The sequence below is a fragment of the Protopterus annectens genome, chromosome 4.part1, assembly GCF_019279795.1.
Source record: "Protopterus annectens isolate FY-2018-M chromosome 4.part1, PAN1.0, whole genome shotgun sequence".
NCBI classification, from domain to species: Eukaryota; Metazoa; Chordata; order Ceratodontiformes; family Protopteridae; genus Protopterus; species Protopterus annectens.
In genome coordinates this window covers 158,746,255-158,769,365 of record NC_056734.1, presented here as the reverse complement: position 1 = coordinate 158,769,365, position 23,111 = coordinate 158,746,255, and the positions used below count along the sequence as shown (strand labels likewise).

Genomic DNA, 23,111 nt, shown 5'->3' with positions numbered 1-23,111 from the left:
CAGACCCTGAGAATTATTGCCCCATTAGCCTGATGAGTCTAATATGTAAGGCTATGGAGCGCATCATCATGGACCTAATTAACAAGGATATAGGGAATCTCCATACTCTAGATCCCATGCATTTTAGTATTGTGAAAGGTAGATCATGCCTGCTCAACCTGGTTGACTTCTTTGAGTCAGTCACCAGTGCTGTGGATTAGGGCAAGGCAGTTCATGCAGCCTACCTCAATCTGACCAAGGCCTTTGATACCATTCTCTAGACACTCAGGAATTATTGATAAACTCACCAAACTAGGCATCAACCTCTATATTACTAGGCAGGTTGCAAATTGGCTCAAAGATAGAACCCATAGTATGAAAGTAGCGAACTCCAAGTCAGACTGCCAACCAGTCATGTGTGGAGTCCCACAGGAATCGGTCCTGGGTCCTCTCCTGTTTGGCATCTACTTTTCAGAGGTCCAGGCTATCATGGAGGGACTCTGGCTGACCAGGTTCACAGACAACTGCAAGCTGGGAGCCATTATTAACTCCCCAAGTGATGTAGACATCCTACAGAAAGGCCTCGCCGAGACCAATGACTGGTGTCAAAACCATGGCCTTAAGCTTAATACCAAAAATTATGTTGTCATCCCCTTTGGCAAAAACTCAGTTCCCACTAATTACCACATCCCCACTAAACACTGAAGGTGTTATAAGAGATCTGGATACACAGGATGACAGCAACCTCTCCTTCGACCACCACATTGCCAGTGTGGTCAGAAAGTCCTTCTATGTGGCACATCTCATTACCAAGGGTTTTGCATCCAGGAAGAAAGAGGTCATCATCATCTCTCTTTACTCTTCCCTCATTAGGCCAATCATCAAGTAGTATAATGCCCCATTTGGCATGTACCTCACTAGACACATGCAACAGCTGGAAATGCCACAAAAGTACCTCATGAAGAGGATCCTAGGCCTTAAACACATGTCCTACATGGACAGACTCAAAAAACTCCAGCTATTCTCTTCATCATGTAGTCTACTAAGAGGCGATCTCTGCTTGACTTACAAAGCCATGCCTGACCCAGCTCTGTTAGAAATGCTACATCTAAAGAAATCCCAATACCTCCACACCACATGCTCCAGAGACCTCAATCTTATTATCACAATCAACAGAACATGCTGAACAGACAGGTTCATAACCCGGGACTGCCCATGCTCTGGAATAGACTTCCCATACATGTCAAGCAGAGCACCTCACTGTCCCTCTTGAAGAGAAATTTTGATGAGTGGATGGGAAATAGAACGTTCACCCCAGGGATCACTCCAGTGGCTATACTTGACAGAGGCACTGGGAACTAACATCAGGCAGCATGATGTCAGGGCACATCTATGGGCTAGGCTTGCAAAGGCTCCAGGGCCATTAGCCTAGCACACACCTATGAACCTATGAGTTAATATATAGATACTGTTAGGATAATAGCAACAAAGCTTCATGCTCAGTTAAAAATCAGCATTCAAATGAAGTTTTCATTTATATGTTTGTTTTGTGCAGCCCACTACATGTTTTGGCATACATTATAGAGAGATAAAACCCCTTCTGAATATTCAGCAGGGTATCTGATTAGCTGCTTCTTTAATTTACACACTTGCATTGTAAGAGGTAATATGTGTCAGGGGTGGGAATTACAGTAAGATTTACTCTAAATTGTTCAAGTCTGATCTTAAAGCCAGATCCAACACTAAGGTCATAAATGATTAAATCCAAACCATAACTCCCACCCCTTCCAGATGCTACTGCATAATTATTCTGTTTTATTTTATCATCTCTATGCAAGTACTGAACACATGGAAATACATTTCTAATATTCACTTAACTGAGATTTTAAGAAACTAGAGCCTAAGTATTTAGTTTTCATGATGAACATTTGGTATTATCTCTGTTAAGAAGGAATGAAATCCCTGAATTACATGACCAGCATCCATTTTGAGTTATTCAGAACTATTCAAATCAGTTAAAAAGTTGAGTTATGTCTGCCTTGCATAAGTTTCTTAATAAGAGATTTAAAAATCACCTGACTTTCATTCCTTCCTTGGTAGTTATAAAGGTAAGGAAAACTTTATCTCCTGGGGAGCTCAGTGATATTACCTAATCTTCATTCTTTAAGTGCATTACAGCCCCCTAAAACTATGGTTGTAAAGGGATAATGTGTAAGTGCCAGAAACAGTCTTTTGATAGTTGTTGCAAGATTTACTCCACTGAAATATCAGAACTGGTAAAATTGTCTCAATAGCACATGCAACAGTATAAATGGTAACATTCACCTGCATACCACAAAATGGGTGTACAAGTGATTCTGATATGGCTGGTTGGCTGAAACAAAATGACAAGGGAGGACAGGAGTGAGAGGCTAAAGGTGGCTCACCCATCAATTATGGAAAAAGTGGCCTGGAACTCTGACATGTACAGGAGTGGGAGGTGAACTACATGCAGCTTATGGATAATGGCTGTCCAGCTGGTTTTGTCAAGCCATATCTGTGACAGCCTTCATTGCACATTTGTAGGGAAAAACTCACATTTGCATGGAAAGTAGTGGCTGGTCCTTACATCTGCATGCATGTCAATCAAGGGGCAGGACCAGAAAATTGAAAATCTCTCATGGCTGCCTAGATGATGGCTGTACTGTGACTGGCTCTCACCCTGGTGACAGTGACTGAATGAGGACATTCACAGTAGGTGCTTTATGGTAAACAAGAACAGGAGGAAGAGTACATGCTGGAAGGACAGCTATGTATCACAGAGAATACCACTCCTATGGAACGGTCTTCCATTCCACATAAAGCAAACAACTTCTATACTAGTCAAATGAAATTTGGATGACTGGATTGTAAACTGTAAATTCATTTTTTGCTTAGCACCTGTCCCTTATGGAAAGGGAAGTGCCCATACACTAAATATAAGGGCTAGAAAACTTCCATAGGAATGTAAGGCTAGGCATCTAATGATCCTCACAGACCAACAGCCTAGTAAGTACCTATGAATCAATGAAGGAACAAAACGGTATACTTATATGATTATAATCATTGGTTGGAGTTAGCAGCACTAGTGTTATTGCCAGAGGTATGTACTGTTCTCTAAGTGGTGTGGTAAGATTTCATTGAGAAACAGACTGCAGCTTTCTGGTACTTTCACTGTTTCACAACCATTAATATAGTGACATTTTACTGGCCACAGTGTAAGTCATGCAACATTCACTGGATTATTGTTGTGATAATTAATATGATGTAGACAGGATAAAGGAGTACATTATGGAAGCTACACTTAGGTAAGCTTTGAAATGCAGTAACAGACATCATACCTGACTCTAGTACCATGGAGCTATGAAACGCTTCAGCAAAAGAACACCATCATAAAGCTGGACAGAAATACTATTACAGACTGTGAATATACATGTTTTGCTGAAAAGGAGTCTTTGCACCTGCTTTGTACATTGCTTGCCACATGAAATGACCCTGCACTGTTAAAGATTTGAAAGAAGGCTAGAAATTCAACCTGTACTTTCTTCAGAGATACAGCCTCCATTATATCCCTTTAAAGTTTCAGTCCTCACTGAGGAACTGGCACTTAAGACTATTATCAGGGATAAGGGTTTTCAGCACACTTTCAGGAACTACCAGTCTGTCAGGGTCATCCTGTTTCATTATTCGAACATTTTAACCTAAATAATTTATTCGGAAGGACATGTAATTGGCAACCTATGTCCTCATGCTCATAGCAGAACCAAGGGCATAGGTGCTCATAGCTGCAGCAACTTCTATATTTATTTTATTTTATTTACTGACATTTGATTACAGAGGAAAATCTGATGGGGTAGGGGCCCAATTTTAAGTTGAAGCCTGGGAAGAAAAGCTCCGAGGTCTTATAAAACAGTTTAAGAATAATTATTTTACACTATTTAAAACAACAATACAAAAAAAACTACAGTTTAAATAATTATACCAAATTAGACATAATATGAAAACATTACTTAAGAATAAATACAAGTTATATGACAATGATGTAACAGTTAGAAAAAAAATAGCCAGTTTGTAGAGAAATTACAGGTAAGTTAGTATAATACAAACAGGAATTGCAATATGAAGTGAGAAAAAAAGCAGGCTTATGATGTATTTAGAGAGAAAGCCAGGGGAGAGAAATTGGTAGAAGTAAGGAAGTGAATGAAGACAGGATAGTAAGGAGATGTAGGTATGAATAGGCATGTGTTCACATTTAGGGATATAGTTTATCCTAGTATTGAGCAAGAACAGAGCCAACTTTTGGCTAGGATGTCTTTCAGAATGTTTTTAAAGGATGGAAAGGAGGGTACTGATCTGATGGCTATAGATAGGGAGTTCCAGGCCTTAGCAACATGATACAAGTACAGACACTGTCCAGCAGATTTGATAAGTTAGTGGACAGACTAAAAGGTTTTGGTCACTGGATCATAATGAACGACTAGGAACACAGTTGGGTAGAATTTATTTATTTATTTATTTACATTTGTTTACTGGGAAAGTCCGACTGGACAAAAGTCCTTTTTCAGCGGCGGCCCGGGGAGAAAAGCTCCACAGAAAGTTACATATAGATAACATGGTATACAGCCCAGACAGTATCATTTTACAGGGATAAAAGGTGTTAGCATGACAAATACAATGGAAAATTTGTTAAGGTTTAAGTATATGCATATACAGAACAGAATACAAGAATACTAGGCAAAAGAATGCCTAGAAAACACCTTACCTGACACTAGAGTTATGATCAAAGAAGAAATTAAAAATTTGTTGGTAAGACCTGGATTTAGTGGGGGTTTTGGCAAGGACAGAGCCAGTGAGATTTTAGATGCAATTTAAGAGCAGACTTGAAAAGATGGCTAGGGAGGGTAGTAATGTTAGTTGGTAGGTTGTTCCAGAGCTTGGATATGGCACAGGAGAACAGTGTTTCCCCTGCATAATTTTTGGCTTTGGTAACTTAGAGCAGATTTTTATTGCAGGAGCGTAGGGGTCTGGAGGAGTGGTGGGGCTGGAGAAGTGTGTGAAGAGCTGGGGTATTGAGAGGGTGGTTAACAAGTTTATGAGCAAAGGTGAGTTGGTTTAGGTGAAGGACTTGAAGGACCTCAAGCCAGTCTAGGTCCCTAAGGGAGACACAGTGGTGGTTGCGGTATGTGGCGCAGGTGGCAAATTTTGCAATTTTATTGTAGCAGGCCGAGTTTGTTTAGGTCAGATTTTCTAAGGGTTGTAAGTAAGGGTGATGCATAGAGTTGGGTGGATATAAGTTGGGAATTGGCGATAGAAATCCTAGCTGATTTGGTGAGGTATTGGTGGTTTCTGTATAGGGCACCCAGTTTTTGGTGAACTTTTCTATTGTTTGAGATATGTGGGTGTCAAATTTGAGGTTGTTGTCTATCTGTATGCCAAGTAGTTTGGTGTGGGCAGTTGGTGATTTGGAGGCATTATCCTTGGCTTGGATATTGAAATGAGAGGTGTTTACAGTGGTTTTGGTGGGTTGGAATATGAGGAGTTTGCTCTTTTTTGGGTTGAGGAGGAGCTGAGCATTAGATAGCCAGCTTTTAATGGAGGAAAAGGATTATTCTTTGATCTGTTGGAGATCTTAGTGTTTGAGCTGAGCAGATGAGGGGGGAGTCATTGGCATACTGTATGAGGGAGGCATGTTTGGTGGCAGTGTGTAGGTTGTTAGTGAAAAGGGAAAAGAGAAGGGGGCCAAGAATGGAGCCTTGGGGAACTCCAAGGGTAACAGGGAGGGAAGGGGATATATTATTGTCCCAGACAACTGATTGCTGGCAGCAATGTAGGTAGCGATGGAACCAGTTTATGGATGAAGTGGAGAAGGAAAGGTTTGAAAGAGTAGAGGGTAGTAGGTTGTGAGAGACAATGTCAAAGGCCTTAGATAGATTGAGAAATATGGCGGAGGAGAGGAGGCCATTGTTTTTCTGCTGAAGGATAGTATTTGTGAAAGAGATCAGAGCTGTAGTCGTACTGTGGTGTGGTCTGAAACCCTGCTGGGTATTGATGAGGAGGTTGTTGTTTAGGAGAAATTTGGAGACCTGTGAGTTGATGCATTTTTCGAGTATCTTGGAGAGCGGGGACAGGATGGCAATGGGGTGGTAGTTTGAGAGGTCAGTGGAGGGGCCACCTTTATGCAGGGGAATGATGTGGGATATTTTCCATAGGGGGTTACATAGGATTCAGATATGAAGTGGTTTATTAATATGGAGATTGGATAGACTAGGGCATCAGCTGCTATTTTCAGGTATTCAGCGGGCAGGTTGTCAGCTGCAAGTCTCGTGGGTTTTAATTTAGTTAGGAGTTTTCTTATGCAGGAGGTGGGTACTGTAGAGAGAATGAAGGCAGGGAGGGGTGGATTTTGGATGGCAGTGGGGGAAGTAGATGTAGGGAAGTGTTTTTTGGTTAGGGATAGTATGGTTTCTGTGAAATGTGTATTGAAGGAGTCAGCTATGCTATTGGTGGAGAGAGGGGTGGTTGGTAGGGGGTGTTTACTTTTCCTGGAGAGAGAATAGAGATAATAGTGGACCAGAATTGCTTGGGGTTGTTATGGGAAGAGTTTAGGGATGTCTGGTAGAAAAAGGCTTTATCTGATTTTATTTGCTTTTTGACCTTATTTCACAGTTCAAGGAAGAGTTGTCTATCTGTGGGTTTTTTTGGTTTTGTGACAGCATTCCCATGTTTTATCCTTGGCTTTCATAAGGCCCAATGTGTTTTTTTGTAGCCAGGGAGAGTTTTTTGTTCTGATTTTGGTTTTTCTTTGGGGGGCATGGGTGTTAAGGATGTTGAGGAAAGTACTATTAAAGAAATGAACTGCTTCATCTAGGTGGATGTTCTTTAGAGGTGCCCAGTTAATTTTTTGAAGGGAGGAGATAAACGAGTTAGGGTTAAAATTACTTTTACTGTGGACAGATCTGTAGATAATGGGTTTGCTATTTTTTATTTGGTGTCATAGTAGGAAAGTAGGGGAATGGTCGCTGAGGAAGACAGGTAGACAGCCTGACAGGTAAGAGTTAAGAGTTTTTGTTTACTAAGATCCAGTCAAAAGTGGTGTGATTTTTAGGGTTTTTATTTATCCTGGTGGGGGACTGTATTAGCTGTGAGAAACCATGAAGATTTAGATGGAGTGCTGGGTGTTTGCTATTACAGGATATCCAATCAATGTTAAAATCGCCAAGGATGACAGTTTCTTGGGATAGGGAGAGATGTGACCAAAGTAGGAGGTTTTCTAAGGGAGGAATATTTTGGCCTGGTGGGAAGTAGCACCCTATAATGTTGATTGTTTCCTTAGGGTTTATTTTGATGTAGGTGTACAGGATTTCTTCCTTGTCAAACTGGGGGCTGATTTGGTAAGAATGTGTATATTGAGGTGGTGTTTGTACATTAGTGCCACACCACCTCCTTTCCTGGATAGTCTGTCTTTGCGGAGGATGTTATATCCAGGTGGAAGTATTTCCTCATTTTTGATGTGAGGTTTGAGTCAAGTTTCTGTTAGTAGGATGTCAAGGGAGTAAAGGTTTATGTGGGCTTGGAGGTCTTGGACTTTATTACAGATATTTCTAATGTTGAGAGACATTATAAGGAGGTCATTAGGGTTTCTGTTGTTAGTGATTAGGGTGGTGGGGTTTATTGGTGGGGGGTTTGTGGGTGGGTTGGTGAGTTTGAGACCAGGGTTGGGGTGCACATCTTCACTGAGAATGAGTTTGGAGAGAGTTCTGAGTATATATGTTTGATATACGTGTTGAAAATTTTTTTGTATTGTATGGATAGTTTGTGTTGATAAGGGTAGGGAGTCTGATACTTTAGAGGTTTGCTGGAAGGAGATGTTTTGTGGTTTGGGTGGTGAAATTATGTAATGGATGTTTGAGAGGGGTTAAAGTGAGTGTGGATTGAAAGTGGTTAGGGTTTATCACTGTATTAAAATGGTAGGATGTAATGTAGGAAAGAAAAGAGCAGGTAAGGATTAGAAATGCGTTTGGTAGTGACATGATTATATTGGGTGGGTTGTGGTATTAGATGGGTGGTGTAGGGGTGGGGAGATATTTGTGAGGTGTGGAGTGATAGGTAGATTGAGTGTGGGCGTGTTTCTAAGGTTGCAGTAAATGTGGATGTAGTGGGGGTGGATGGGATATGGGGGCAGGGAAGAGAGTGCAGTGAACGTAGCGAATGGAGCGGGCAATAAACCCCAGGCTAATGATTGCAGGGTAAGTGTAACACATTCTATAATACTGATTGTGCACTGAACTAAATTAGTATTTGTGCCCTGAAATATTCTGCACTGAACTATATTATTATTATTTTGCCCTGAAATATTCTACACTTTAAAGCCAAACTACTGTGAGTAATTTAGCTGGGGGTTTGAAGCTGGAAATGCAGGAATAGTAATGGGTGAGGGTTTGCTAAGAGAGTGCAAGGAGGGCTAAAGCGTTGGCCTGATCGAGTGTGTGCTGCTCCTATTTGTACAAGAAAAGGCTGTAACATACACAGTTACTCTATAGTTTTACATGTAAAAGTAAAACTAATTGCAGCACTCGTCAGTATCTTTGGGGCTGTACAGTTTAGTTCCCGAGTTGCTTATTCCTTGATGGACAGGAGCACACAGGATAACCAAGTACATCAAGGATAGAAACTGTGATGGAGAGAAGGGAATAGAGTTAGACTATTTGCATTATAAGGCAGTTAGGTAAGATAATAGAGTTAGATAGGTGAAGAGTGAAAAATAGAGGTACAATTTTACAGTTCTTAATGTTATGCTAACTTGCGGATAGTGGCTATTCAGAACCATGCAAAGAGTTTTAAGCAAAACATTAGAAATTAAACAAGGCAGCTACAGCTACTGAAAATGCACATAATAGTTTAAAATAAAACTCAAAAAGGCTTGTAACCCTACTGTACTCTATGCATTAACAGATAGCAAACACTTCTAAGGCTGTTTAGTGCTGGACAAGCAGATGAATTCTGGATAACTTTATAGGTAGTAAAAAACTGTGTATATGTTAGCTGATGGAGTAGTTTTAACCAATTTAGGCTTTTAAGTGCTATGAAGTGGTGAGTTCTGAATGGGGAACTTGCTGCAAAGTTAGCAAATTTGTTACAGCATTGTTCAAGTTTTAATTTTTGTAATGCCTGAAAGTTAGTAGGGATGGGATCACCATAAGTCTGGGCAACAGATAAGTAGTAGCAAGTGTAGCATTATTTGTGTCAGTATTGTGGCAGTCAAACTTTTGGTTCTATAAAGCATCCTTGGTTTTTGATGAGTTTTCCATATGAAATTTTGTATATGCAAGTTGAATTTAAGATTATCATTTACTATCACCCCTAATAAGGGGGGTGAGTTGTGAGTTGCAAAGCCATGTTTCAATGGCTGTTAAAGCTTCCTGAGTAATTATTTGGAGGTGTGCCATTCTGTCAGATGTGCAAATCAGTGTAGAGTCATCTGTGCACTGCATCTGTGAGGCCTGTTGTATGGATGTGTGGAGGGTGCCAGTAAAAATATTAAACAGGCGGAGACCAAGGACAGAGCCTTGTGGTTCAGCAGTGGTGACTGGGAGGTATGGAGAGAGGGTGGAGTGCCATTTTACTGATGGATGCCTATTGGACAGGTAGCTTCTGAACCACAGAAGGGTGGGCTGAGAGAAACCTAATGAAGATATTTGAAGTAGAAGTTTGCTGTGACAAACTATATCAAAGGCTTTAGACAAATCTAGAAATAAGGAGCAAACTAGTTTGCCGTTATCTCTAGCTCTACTGACAATATCTATATAGGTTAGAAGTGCAGTATTAGTACTATGGGAAGGATGGAATAAATGTTGTGTGGGGGATAGGAGTTCTTCCTGCAGAAGATGGTCTAGCAATTGTTTCTGAATACATTTTTAAAGTATTTTTGAGAGGGGTGATTAGATTGTTATAGGTCTAAAGTTTAATGTCTGTTGAATTTCCTCTTTTTTGCAGAGGGATAATATGTAACTTTTTCCAGAGAAAGGGAACGTGGGATTCCTGGATTGACCTATTTATAAGGATTAAGACACAGTAGGCAATACTATCGGTTGCTATTTTAAGGTAGGAAGGTCATCAGCTGAAGTAGAGCATAGTCTGAGTTTTTAAGAGCAGTTTTATAAAGGATGTGGGCACAGGTTTGAAGGTGAAAGTGGATGTGGTGACATGTATTAGATGTTGTGGAATCCTTGGTTAGAGATGCTATACTACCATGAAATAAGAGTTGAATTGTATTGCAGTTTCAAGTGATGAGATTTGGGAGAAGGGTTAGGGCTGAATTTATGGCCAGGGTGCAAGATTTCTTTAATGACTGTCCAGAATTTTTTTGGGATGTGTTTACTATTATTCTGAAAGTTATTATAATATAGTTTTTTGTCTTCATCACTCTGCTTTTTAGTATGATTGTGAAGTGTTCTGAAGTATATCAGATATTGTGGTGCTTTATATTTTTTACAATTCTTTACATGCTGTTTCTCTATCCTGCATTAGCATTCTACTCTTTTTGGATAGCCAAATTGCATTATTTGTTTATAGGCTGTTCCTTCTAGAAGGTACAAGGCTATTTATGATATTCAGGAAAGCTGTACTGAATTCATTTTTACAGCATCATCTAAGGGGGAGGATTTTTAGAAAATTCCAGTTAATAGATGATATGTTAGTAATGAACATTTCTCAGTTAAAATTGGAAATGTTGTGTATTGTTTTATAAACATGTTGTTTAAGTGGATGTGAGATGTCTGGTTGCACAGACTGGGAGATGATCACTGAGACAGTCGGACATTGTACCTGAAGTTGTGTATTTGCTATGGTCTGATACTTGGATCCAGTCTAATAGGGAATTTGATGTCTTGCTATAATGTGTTGGGCTGTTAATCTGTTGTGTGAAACCAAATAAGGTCACACTAGATGTAAGGGAGTTAGAGTTTATGTATATTTAATTGACATTCACAACAACTAGTAGTATTATTTCTTGAGGAATTGCTATGGATATTCAATGTAAGATTGGATATGTTTGGACATATGTGAATGTCAATATATCAATAATTGGACAATAGTAAAGATGTATTGTCACCAGGAGGGATATAAAAATCAGAAATGCATATTTGCTTACAAATTATTTTCAAGGAAGATAGAAGAAGCTCTGCTGAACTGAATTTTGGTATTAGTTTGTTGTAAGGGGAAATCAGGTAGTTGTTAGGAAATATTAAAGCAATACCACCACCTTTCCCCTTTGTATGATCATGCAGCCAAGATAATTTTTAGTTTTCTGACGCATTAACTATGACACTGAGCAATTCTCCGACATTTAGGATCTGACAACAAACTGATGCCCTAAGGTGTTACTGAACCATCATATTTCTATGAGCAGTATTTGGAATGAATTTTTAAGTATCTTGAAAATAAAGATAAAAATTATATACTTTTAGATACATTACAGAGCAGTACGCAAATGTCAGAGTTGAAGTATAAAGTTTTGGGCTGAAAAAGTGACCCCATTCCTATCCATTTTGCTTAAGTGCTCATTTCTGTAAGCAGCAAATCGATGGTGACTACTCCTTATACCCACTATCTATTAAATGTTACTATTGGTGTGCTTAGTCCTCATTCTGGGATTAACCAGATAAATCACCTCACATACCAATAATCCAGAAACCTGCATTGAAGTATACACCTATTTAACAATGTTTTAAGTGTATTTATCACTTATTAACCAGGAGAGTGGGTGCATGGATCCTCTTCAAACAAAACATGGGCCACAAGGAAAGGTGTAAATAGTCTGTACAGTTTCCAGTGTATTCGATCAACAAGCATATTTCTGATAAGTAAGAGGAAGCAAGATTATGTGTAGACATGCGGAAGGCATGCAGATTACATATGTACAGTTGCCAAATGACCAGATGTCAGAATTGAATCTCTAATCCTACAGCTGTAAGGCAGATATCTTAACTACTAAGTCACCATGTTGCCTTTTAAAGGTCTTTAAAACTTTGAGAGATCTGACCTGTTTTTCTCCAGCACTGAAATTATCCTCGACTGGGAAGGTCCTTCTTCAAATCTGGAATTGGAAATCTGATCAGCATACTCATGCTGTTTTTGTAGTTTATCAACCCCCTCATTAACATCCCAATTTTGCATATCATTTTAAAATAAGATACAAAACTTTACCATCCATTTAAACAGACTACGTATAAACATAAATGCTTATAAGTACAAAGAAAACCAGGCCAACACTCCACAAGGTAAATGTTGCGCTGTTGGAAATAAGGAGTACAGCAACAATATAGATGATAACAGCAGCAACAACCATGCAGTTCTTCCCAAACGAAAACAGCTCAGTTCAAATAAAGCAATACATATATCTAAAAGAATCAGGTTTAATAAGTGCACACAGTAGGTAAGTGCTTTCACAATACAGCTTCTTCAGACCATTAAAATGTGCAATTAATTAGTCAGCCTTTATATACTCTATATTAATTAACTCTGACATCGTAATTACAACTCACAATTTAAAGTGACCAACCTAACATTTACCATAAAAGACTGTAACATATATTATAAAAAACTGCATATAAATATCACAACAGAACATGATAACATTACTATAAAAGTATAAATATATAAAAATATAAATGAGTCATTTATATGGACATAGAAGTACCATAGAAGCTAAACATTATCTACTATGACAGGAATTTTTTTCAGCTGATATATTTATACTTTTATAGTAATGTTATCATTTTCTGGTTTATGGTAAATGTTAGGTTGGTCACTTTAAATTGTGAGTTGTAATTACGATGTCAGAGTTAATTAATATAGAGTATATAAAGGCTGACTAATTAATTGCACATTTTAATGGTCTGAAGAAGCTGTATTGTGAAAGCACTTACCTACTGTGTGCACTTATTAAACCCGATTCTTTTGGATATTATATGTACTGCTTTATTTGAACTAAGCTGTTTTCGTTTGGGAAGAACTGCATGGTTGTTGCTCCTGTTATCATCTATATTGTTGCTATAAATGCTTATAAATTAACCACAACTTTATCTTATACTTATAACATACAGCTTAATTTCACATTGGTCTCTTGTCCTATCTAGACATGTATCATACATGTAAGTATCCCTTCCATGCTCTAGATACTAACACCCCATATGCTATACCTGAATCAAACAGCTTGCCTAAACTTTGGAGACTCATGGATTCAGTGCTGTGCTAGGGCCCTTATCCTTCCTGAGGCCACATAGGCAAACCTCTTCCATTTAGCGAAGTAGAATTTCCTTGTCGCTGGATTCCTATCCTACACCACCAGTGAACTGGTGCCTGAAGCCTGAGAGAGTTAAATAAGTCAGACAGTGAGCTGCGGTTTGTTTTGGTTGGGATGTCAGGCTCCCATGTTCTGAGTTAGGAGGCCCATTTACAAAGGCAGCACAGAGTTTCACCCTGTACCTCTGAATAACGAGAGAGAAGCAATGCTCTCTGGGCTAAAAGGATGCTATTAATACTATCCTTGGTCCCTAAATCCCTAGCTTTTTGGATCACTGGAGATTGGAGGGAATTAACACAGAAACACGCCAGTCTATTTGAAGGAGAAGGAATCCCCTGCCCAAGCCTTTCTGTGAAGTGCTCTGAAGCAGAGCTTCCTGATGTGGTGTTTTCTTGAAAAAAAATTATTATTATGTTTCTGACACACCCCACCTGTGAACATATCCCTGTGCAACATCCATTCATGGAGATCTACAACTAATCTGTTTAGTTGTTCCACCACTGAAATTAATTAAGATGGGATGCTTGTAGGGTTATCTAGAATTGAACAGGTATCTCCCAGACAGTTGAGTCCAGCCTGCATAAGGGGCAGGAAGGGGTCTCCCATACTGGTTCATGTGCTACGTCACAGTAATGTTGACTTTTGATACCTGAAAACTCCTATTTTACAGACAAAGTTGAAGGTTCTGAGTGCCTGTATCACTGTCATCGTCTCCTTTACATTTAGAAGTGTCTTTCTTTGATTTGCTTTCTTAAAGCCCTGGCCCTCTGAGGCCTTCTGCGCTGCCCACCCCACGAGGTCTGAAGCATTAATAGCTAGTGCTTGACTGTGGGCTACTAGTTTGAAGGCACCCCATTACTTCTATTTTTGACTTGATTAGGCCACCATTGTACATATCTGGAGATACGGGATATCAGAGAGATCATCTCCTACAGGAATTCTGAAGTTGGACTCAAGGCATCTCTCAGCTTCCACTGGAGTTTCTTCATGTGCAACCTAGCCAGGGGAGCCATTAGAGTTATGAAGGTCATAAGCCCCAGTGTTCCAAGGAATTACCTGGCTATGACCATTGTTTCTTGAGTCATGTGCTCGAAGTATTGTGCTAGACATTCAACTTTGTCTGGACGGAGACATGGCGATGCTGGACTCCAGTAAGGACCCAAGGAGTTCTACTTTCTTTGAAAGGGTGAGATTTGACTAGGGAATGTTAAAGAAAAAAAAAAAACCCATGTTTTGAAAAGAGTCCATGGTGAATTCTAAGTTCTTGTCCACCTTCACCTAGCATAGTCACTGAATGAGACAGTCAAACACTTGGCTTAAATATGAATGGTTTTGGCTCTGCAGTACACAATTACTGGAGCTGGCATTTTTTTTTTGTTTTTAATATAAACAAGGTTACAGCAGTCAATCTAAAGAGCAGTGGAGAAGACTGATAATGGGATTTTCGTGGCCTCAAATCTGAGAAAGTCCCTGTGATACTTGTGAATGGAGATGGGACGACAGGTGTCCTTAACAGATAGTATTCCATCAGGACCTGAGGAAACAGGTGTGGTAGGAGGACCTGCAATGTCAGTAGTCTGAATTTTGGAATTTTGAGATAAGTGTTTATTCTTAACAGGTCCAGAATGGGTCTCCTAGTTTCCAGTCACTAGGAAGAGTCTTGAATAGAACCAACTGTTATGGTCCTGTTTTAGTACAGATTTTATAACTCCTAGCTTTTATAGGATGGGAGAGATTCAATGCGTTTGACCAACTCATAAAGGAAGGATACCTAACATTTTGGGATTTTTTATGAACTGTAGTTTTAAACTCAGCTATTACATGTAATACCTATTTGTCTTCTGTGATGTTTTTCCAGATTCTTATTCATTGGTCCCTTCGTGCTATACTTGGGTTGTGTGGGGTGGGTGGGGGAACAAGGCTGGTATGGTGTTTTTAGATGGGGTAAGGGAAGTAGTAGTTTCATGTACTTTTGTCTGATTCTTGGAATGTAAAGTGTCCTAGGAGTTTCCAGGTTTCCCCTTAATGTTCTGTCATTTTTTATACTAACCTGCCATATTCTTGGCCTGTTTACATCTGTCTTTCTGCCAACAGTTGTGCCCAGACATAAATGGGTAATTCTTATCTAAGTGAAACAGTTGCTTCATTGAATGCATAGTCTTCTCCCATTTTCTCAATTTTTTAATACTTCACCCATGGCATATGTGTACCTGAAGTTGCTAATATTTTTCGTTTATGTGTAGCTTACCTCCCCGGGCCTCTACTGAAAATGGACGTATTTCCTGTTAGACTAGCCCAGTCAACAAATGTAAAATAAATACATAAATACATTTATATAAGGAAGTATTAAGGTCATCCATTTTTACATCCTCTGGCAGGGGTTGAGGCCTTAGCTTGGCATGTTTTCTGGTCTCTGACCCCATAGCTGCCACCCCAGATATTGCAGCCACATAATTATATCCATACTTGATGGAGTATTTAGACACCTCAATGACGGAGTGAGATCTAATAATTTTGCCCTCATATCTTCTATTTCATCTACTCTAGCAGAACCATTTGAAACTTTGTCATATATTTATTGTCTCCACTGGTGGCAATGCACACTTTCTTTCCACACTGATCCAAAATTAAATTTTACTTCTCATGGGAAAGTGTACTATGAGCAGGCACTGGTTTTGACCTCTTCACTGAACTGACATAAATATCTGCCTGACCTGCCATAGTGCTTTTGTACAGAAACTTGTCAGACTCCTAGACCCTACCAAATGAATCAGTCTTCTTAGAGGCAGTGGCCTGAGTGTCTAGCTCCCTGGAGGCTGCTAAGAATGCATCCTTTAGAACCTCCAAAACTGGAGGCATTGCCAAAGATTTAGCAAATTAAAAATAACTTTGCTGAACACCTGATGTCTCTTCAGCCTCCAACTGAGGTGCTCTTCCATCTTACAAAAGGTGTCTCCAAATGAGATTTTCTCTGTGTGTGAATGAGCAGAGGACACAGGGATATCAGTTGTTGGTATCATAACCAAGGTGAAGGATATTTAAAAGCAGAGGTCCAAGTCTTCCCTCTCACTCTCTCAGGATCCATTATCCCTCTGTGATGAATGATCCCTCTTTCTCTTGGCAGAGAGGACTCATGCCACAAAGAGTTTATCTGAATTTGACTGCAGAATCTGCACACAAGGACCCATGAGCCAAGCCAATCTTTTCTTGGGGAACAGCATGAGAGGGGGGGGGGGTAGTCAGGGACCCAATTATTATCCCAAGTTCATGAAACTGCAAGAATGTGGGATGGATACCTTATGTTTGAGCTTCTGACTCCCCTTTAATAGGACTGCAACTCTGGAACCCGAGACCTAGGGTAGGATTCAGATACATGCTCTGTTCCGCGACATCCTCCCTGACTAGAATACTGGTTATATTATCTGTCTCTTCTGTCTTCTGAGACAATAAAACATTATAGCCAAATGTGACTGAGATGAGACATCTGGTCTGAATTCCATGAGAGGGTGTTCAGCTTGGTAGGATGTGCTTTTACCTGCAGGCATGGCGGCCTCTAATGACACTTTGCTAGAGAACTTGAATCTCAAACTCCAAGGATATTGTCTATGAAGGCACCTCAGTGGGACACATTATCATATTACCAAAGTCCTTGAATGTCTATTACTTAGATTGCTTATATAATCACTTCTTAAGGTGGATGTCTCCCTTTGGAACAAACTGGAAGGTGCCATGTTGGTACAATTCAAGCCTTTAGTCTCTTGCAATCAGAACAGATTTGCAAAGAATGCGCCCATCTCCTAAGGGTTTTCAGGGTAAACAGAAAATCCAAATAATTCACAGCCAGTTCACAGGGACCAAGCACAACTCAGCAGAAAAAATAAAAAATAAAACAGACCACCAAGGTCAATCACTTCACTTTATTAGGACACACAAACCAAATGAATTAATTGCTTTCACCAGAGTCTGATGAAGCTAGACTTGGCATCTGGTGAAAGCGCTTAGTTCATTTGGTTTGTGTGTCCTAATAAAGTGAAGCAATTGACCTTAGTGGTCCGTTTTATTTTTTATTTTTTCTGCTAAACAGAAAATCCACCCAGCTATTTGTCTCCCACAGCAGCAGGAACCACACTGAATTACAGATGCAAAAACATTAAGCATAAATGACAAACTGCATCATGAAATATCTTAAAAGGCATGGTGGATGTCAGTTTTATACAGGTAATGTCCTGACATTCCCTGGGAATGTGGGAATTCACTTGACCTGGAGGATTAAGGGTGCTGAGATCTGGAAGTTGGGCTAGGCACTGGACCTTCTGTAGTGTAATTCCTAGTAGTAGGAGCTACTGCCAGAGATGAATCTAGCACTAGACGAACTTGGATGTCACCTAGGCCGCACTGGCTGGGAGGGAGCCCCCACTGGCTGAGAGGCGACTCTCTGGAGAAGGGACCGCCACATTTACGTCTTTAAAATAATAATAAAAAAAAAATGATGTGATTTTTAAGACCATTCTTCTTTAAGAATGCCTTCTGCATCTGGTCACATACATCTGTTGCATCTGTGAATGTGTCATCATCGCAAAGACCTCCTGGTATTTATTTATTCCTTTCCGCATTCCACATGCATGGAATTTAAATACAGGAAGATGTTCTTGTGCTGCTGCTTGCTTCTGTGGTGGAATGTAGAGAACACAAACACAGTTCCAGAATGGATGGACAAGTAAGGTGTTTTAGAGAGTGTGTGTGTGTGTGTGTGTGTGTGTGTGTGTGTGTGTGTGTGTGTGTGTGTGTGTGTGTGTGTGAGTGAAATGCCCTAATTAGGGATAGCAGGTGATTAATTCGCTCAGGATTAAGCCATGTACTTTAGTTATGGGAAACAAGAGTCTGAATCCTCTAGCCTAACTACTAAGCTGCTAAAAAAATTAAGTTTCAAGGAATTGGGTGCATTTTCAAGGAAATGAGTTTCAGGTGCATTTTCAAGGAATTGTGAGCTTCAAGGGAGGACAGGTTTACTGCTGTTCATGATAAATCTGGTTACAATATGCGCAATTGTTTTATTTAGCAAATGGTATCACTATTGTGACATAGAATTTAAAAATAGTGTTTTAAGCACAGCAGGTAGCCTACTTGCTTTTGATGCAGAAGACTGTGGGTTCTACTCCCACAGCATGTAGACGGATTGTCATACTATATTGTACTTTAAAAGGGGGGTGTAGCCCTGAGCATGTAACTATGAACCTTTTGTCAGTTTGCCATCCATTCCATATTACAATATTACTAGCTTACCATTTTTAATGCAACATGGGCAATTAATTCTTCAAGGGCAGCAGGCATTGAATTTGTAGAAACACTGAAATATAAAGTTGTTTGCTTAGCAGCAACCTCTTTATTAGTTACAGATCTTTAATGTGGAATTATTCAGATGACTTTTACTTTTGCATATTCTGAATTGAGCAGTTTTGTCTTTATTGATTCATACATTTTGTTTCCTTGCTTACTACAAATTTTAAACACTCTCTCAAAAGTGGTGCTGTATTAAACAAGGAATATAATTTAATATAATCAGGAAGGTGAATCAAAGAATACATGCACGTATACATAGTCCTAAAATGTGTACAAGGGGCCTTTGATTTGAAAACAGCCCAAAGGTAAATTATCTGCCACTGGCCAGATACATTTTCTTTGAATGTGGGTTTCAATGCTGATTCAATGAATGTGAGTTTCAAGGGCAGAGAAGTTTTAATGCTAAGTGTGTTTTCATTGTGAGACTGTATTGCATTGTTTAACAAATGTCTATCAGTGTGTGTACTATAAAATTTGAAACAAAAGTTTTAAATTAAATCAAAATATATGTAATCACTGTAGAAGTAAAGGAGAAAACAGTATGCACATTGTGAGGTTTGAACAGTGTTTGTGGTAACTGGGGAGAAATAGCCAAGTAATTGGACACTAGAATGGCTGCAGCAGGAGGGGCTGTGTATGGGGGGGCCCTGATCCATCACCCTACTTAGGGCCCCATTTGACCATGATCTGGCTCTGGTTATTGCATTAGTAATCCATATGAATAACAAGTATCACTATTAACAACTAACTTTCCAGGAATTCCTATTGTTTTTTGTCATGTACTAAAAAAGGAGAAGGAACAAAGATACCAATAGATTATATCTGATCTTACTGATAAGGGTGACCGTTGGTAGGGGACATGTTAAAAGCAGTACAAACTGGGGTGTACACAGCCCCAAAGTCACAGTGAGCAACAGTTTGGTGTTTCTGCCAGTGATCTAGAGCTGGAGTTCATTTCTTGGCATTACCTTTTCCTGGTACATTTTGCAACTAAGTTCCACAGGGGCTGCCAACAGCTGAGATGGTACGGTGTAAATCCTAAGGGATCCAGGTCTCCCAAGGGCTGCTAACAGCTCAGATGGTAGAGTTCAATTCCTTGGGGATCCATATCTTCCAAGGGCTGCTAACAGCTCAGATGGTATGGTTTAAATCCTTGGGGATCTATGTCTCCCAAGGGCTTCTAACAGCTCAGATGGTACGGTTTAAATCCTTGAGGATCTATGTCTCCCAAGGGCTACTAACAGCTCAGATGGTACGGTTAAAATACTTGGGATTTGATCCTACACTTAGCAAGCACTACACCTTTGGAATCTACTAGATGTACTATCTAGCTAGCTTTGGGATGCTTCTATGCATAGCAGTTTTAAAACATCTATCTTAGTGCACCTATCTGAGCCAATTTTGTAATTGTGTTAAAAGCTCATTTGTCACATCTCACTTCATTTTATTCATTTAATTATGGTTCTTTATAGTTTTATATCATGTATTTTTTTTTTTTTACTTATACTGTCTGGTTTTATGCTTATATTATTCACTTACTGTATTAGTGCTTGGCTGTAAGTATTAAATAAATATGTATCTGGATTTAAATTTATTTATTTCAACTGTTTACCAGATTTGAGGATTGGTACTTAATCATTTTGAGCTAATACCTGGGCCATGCCGCAGATGCATAACAATCTTAATAATGGGCAAGGCAATAATTTACAGTTACATTCGGTTAAACATGCATTTTCTGTTGTTTGCAGACTTTCATAATATGAAGTATTACTCATATCCAAAGACAAAAGTTCTATAAAGCACCTTAGTAATAAAGTGGTGAAAGGTAAACCATCACATTTTTCACCAAAAAATATTCATCCTATATGGAGAGCATATAATTAAGCATAATTCCATGGGACTCCATTTAATGAAGCATAATTCCATAGGACTCCATATAATGAAGCATTGTACATTCACTGTCTGCAAGGAAGTTACACTACAGTGTGGGGATGGGTAGATTATACTCCATCAAGCCAGAAAAGTCAATAACTTATTAATGCAAAACCGACAAGAAAACTAAATGGCAATGTTATATATGCTGTTTGATGATGGCAAGAAGCATTGCCAAACAGAAAAAATAAAAAAATACATTTTTTTTCTGGTGAGTTAGAAATACACAACTACTTACAGACACACGGGGAACATATCAAAGTAATTGCCTGCCCATTGTCATTATGGTGTATGAATTTTGCTGGCATACAGGAACAGCTGTGAATAAATGACACACCTGTTTTGTATTTCTTATTATGCAGAAATCAATAAATTGCACAGTAGCAAACAAGTTGTCAAAAGTGCTGATTTAAGGAGATGAAAAAGGAAGGTTTGTTTATGCCTTCACAAATGAGAAACATAATGGTGGCTTTTTAATGAAAGTTTGTTAAGAATATTTCTGATGAAACCAACCTAAAAAGAAGACCATCACCAGCCATAGCATAAATGATCCTTGGCATTGGAAAAAGTGATCCTAGCAAGCTGACAGTTAGTCCTGCGACTGAACCAATAGCGACAATGTACTTTGCAACAGTAAATCCGTGGACAGCAAACATCTCCATAAGTGGGGATTCAGCATCAATGGCATAATATGGCACCATCAGTGTTAAAATAACACTCACCTAAAAGAAAAAAAAGATCAAACTATAAATACTGCCACTAGTTCAGCACATCTAATTCATAAATAATACAGCATTTTTGCATACTTGCATCCTAAAATGAATCTTACAATGTCAGCAATCATATCTGCAAATTAGTAATGTGATTGAAGGCTACAAGTGAAAAGTCTTCTTCTGCCCTTCAGGCCTATTAAAATCAATATTAAAATTCTTATAAAATGCTCAGTATGTCTTAATAAGTCTGAATATTTATTTTGGGCTAAGTAGTTATCATATAAATTTCATGACTCCTTTTTGTGAGTTGAATATTCAGTAAATCATGAGGCAACCATTTAAAACTATATACATCTGAGTAAATGTCAATAAGGAATGAAACACTGGGAGTTAGCTGTTGAATATACTGAATGCTTTTGTGATAGCACTGAGAAGCACAAAAGTTCTTTTCCATCAAATAACATTTCCCAAACTGAAAAGACCACATACATCTCTGTGAAAAGGCAATGTAAAAATAGTTTAACTCACAAAATTATCTAATATGAGTCCACCTTTGGAGTGGGAGGGCCTGTCTGTGGAAATAATGGAGGTATTTTTCAATAGATTGCATTATGTTTCATTTTTGAACCTATGCCATACAAGGGTTCCTGTGTGTAAGGATCACAGCTGTGATCTACAGAACAGTGAGATAGTCAGTATGAATATGTACTTCTAGATACACACTAAGTCTAGGATTGTGGTATATTGAAGCATTCCCCTTACTCCATGTAATCGTACAGTTAGCGTATATAAGTAGCAGGAGTGTACCCCATGGTACAGCTGTTTTATAGTTAGCATATGTAAGTAGCAGGGGTGTACCCCAAGGTACAGCAGTTTTATAGTTAGCATATATAAGTAGCAGGGGTGTACCCCAAGGTACAGTAGTTTTATAGTTAGCATATGTAAGTAGCAGGGGTGTACCCCAAGGTACAGCAGTTTTATAGTTAGCATATATAAGTAGCAGGGGTGTACCCCAAGGTACAGCAGTTTTATAGTTGGCATATATAAGTAGCAGGGGTGTACCCCAAGGTACAGCAGTTTTATAGTTAGCATATATAAGTAGCAGGGGTGTACCCCAAGGTACAGCAGTTTTATAGTTAGCATATATAAGTAGCAGGGGTGTACCCCAAGGTACAGCAGTTTTAGTTAGCATATATAAGTAGCAGGGGTGTACCCCAAGGTACAGCAGTTTTATAGTTAGCATATATAAGTAGCAGGGTGTACCCCAAGGTACAGCAGTTTTATAGTTGGCATATATAAGTAGCAGGGGTGTACCCCAAGGTACAGCAGTTTTATAGTTAGCATATATAAGTAGCAGGGGTGTACCCCAAGGTACAGTAGTTTTATAGTTGGCATATATAAGTAGCAGGGGTGTACCCCAAGGTACAGCAGTTTTATAGTTAGCATATATAAGTAGCAGGGGTGTACCCCAAGGTACAGTAGTTTTATAGTTGGCATATATAAGTAGCAGGGGTGTACCCCAAGGTACAGCAGTTTTTTAGTTAGCATATATAAGTAGCAGGGTGTACCCCTAGGTACAGCAATTTTATAGTTAGCATATATAAGTAGCAGGGTGTACCCCAAGGTACAGCAGTTTTATAGTTAGCATATATAAGTAGCAGGGGTGTACCCCAAGGTACAGCAGTTTTATAGGTAACAGATACAAGTACCAGGGTGCACCTCAAGGTACAGCAGTTTTATAGTTAGCATATATAAGTATCAGGGGTGTATCCCAAGGTACAGGAGTTTTATAGTTAGCATATATAAGTAGCAGGGGTGTACCCCAA

At 39.2% G+C, this 23,111-nt stretch overlaps 1 protein-coding gene across 1 annotated transcript in view; it reads right to left on the bottom strand.

The window, feature by feature from the left end:
- The window catches only part of SLC7A14 (solute carrier family 7 member 14), a 1,267,904-nt gene that overhangs the window by 337,340 nt on the left and 907,453 nt on the right, over positions 1 to 23,111 (bottom strand). Inside the window, exon 6 of the mRNA XM_044070061.1 lies at positions 21,086 to 21,294. Within this exon, the coding sequence (XP_043925996.1) occupies positions 21,086 to 21,294 (209 nt within the window). The remainder of the gene's footprint in view (positions 1 to 21,085; positions 21,295 to 23,111) is intronic.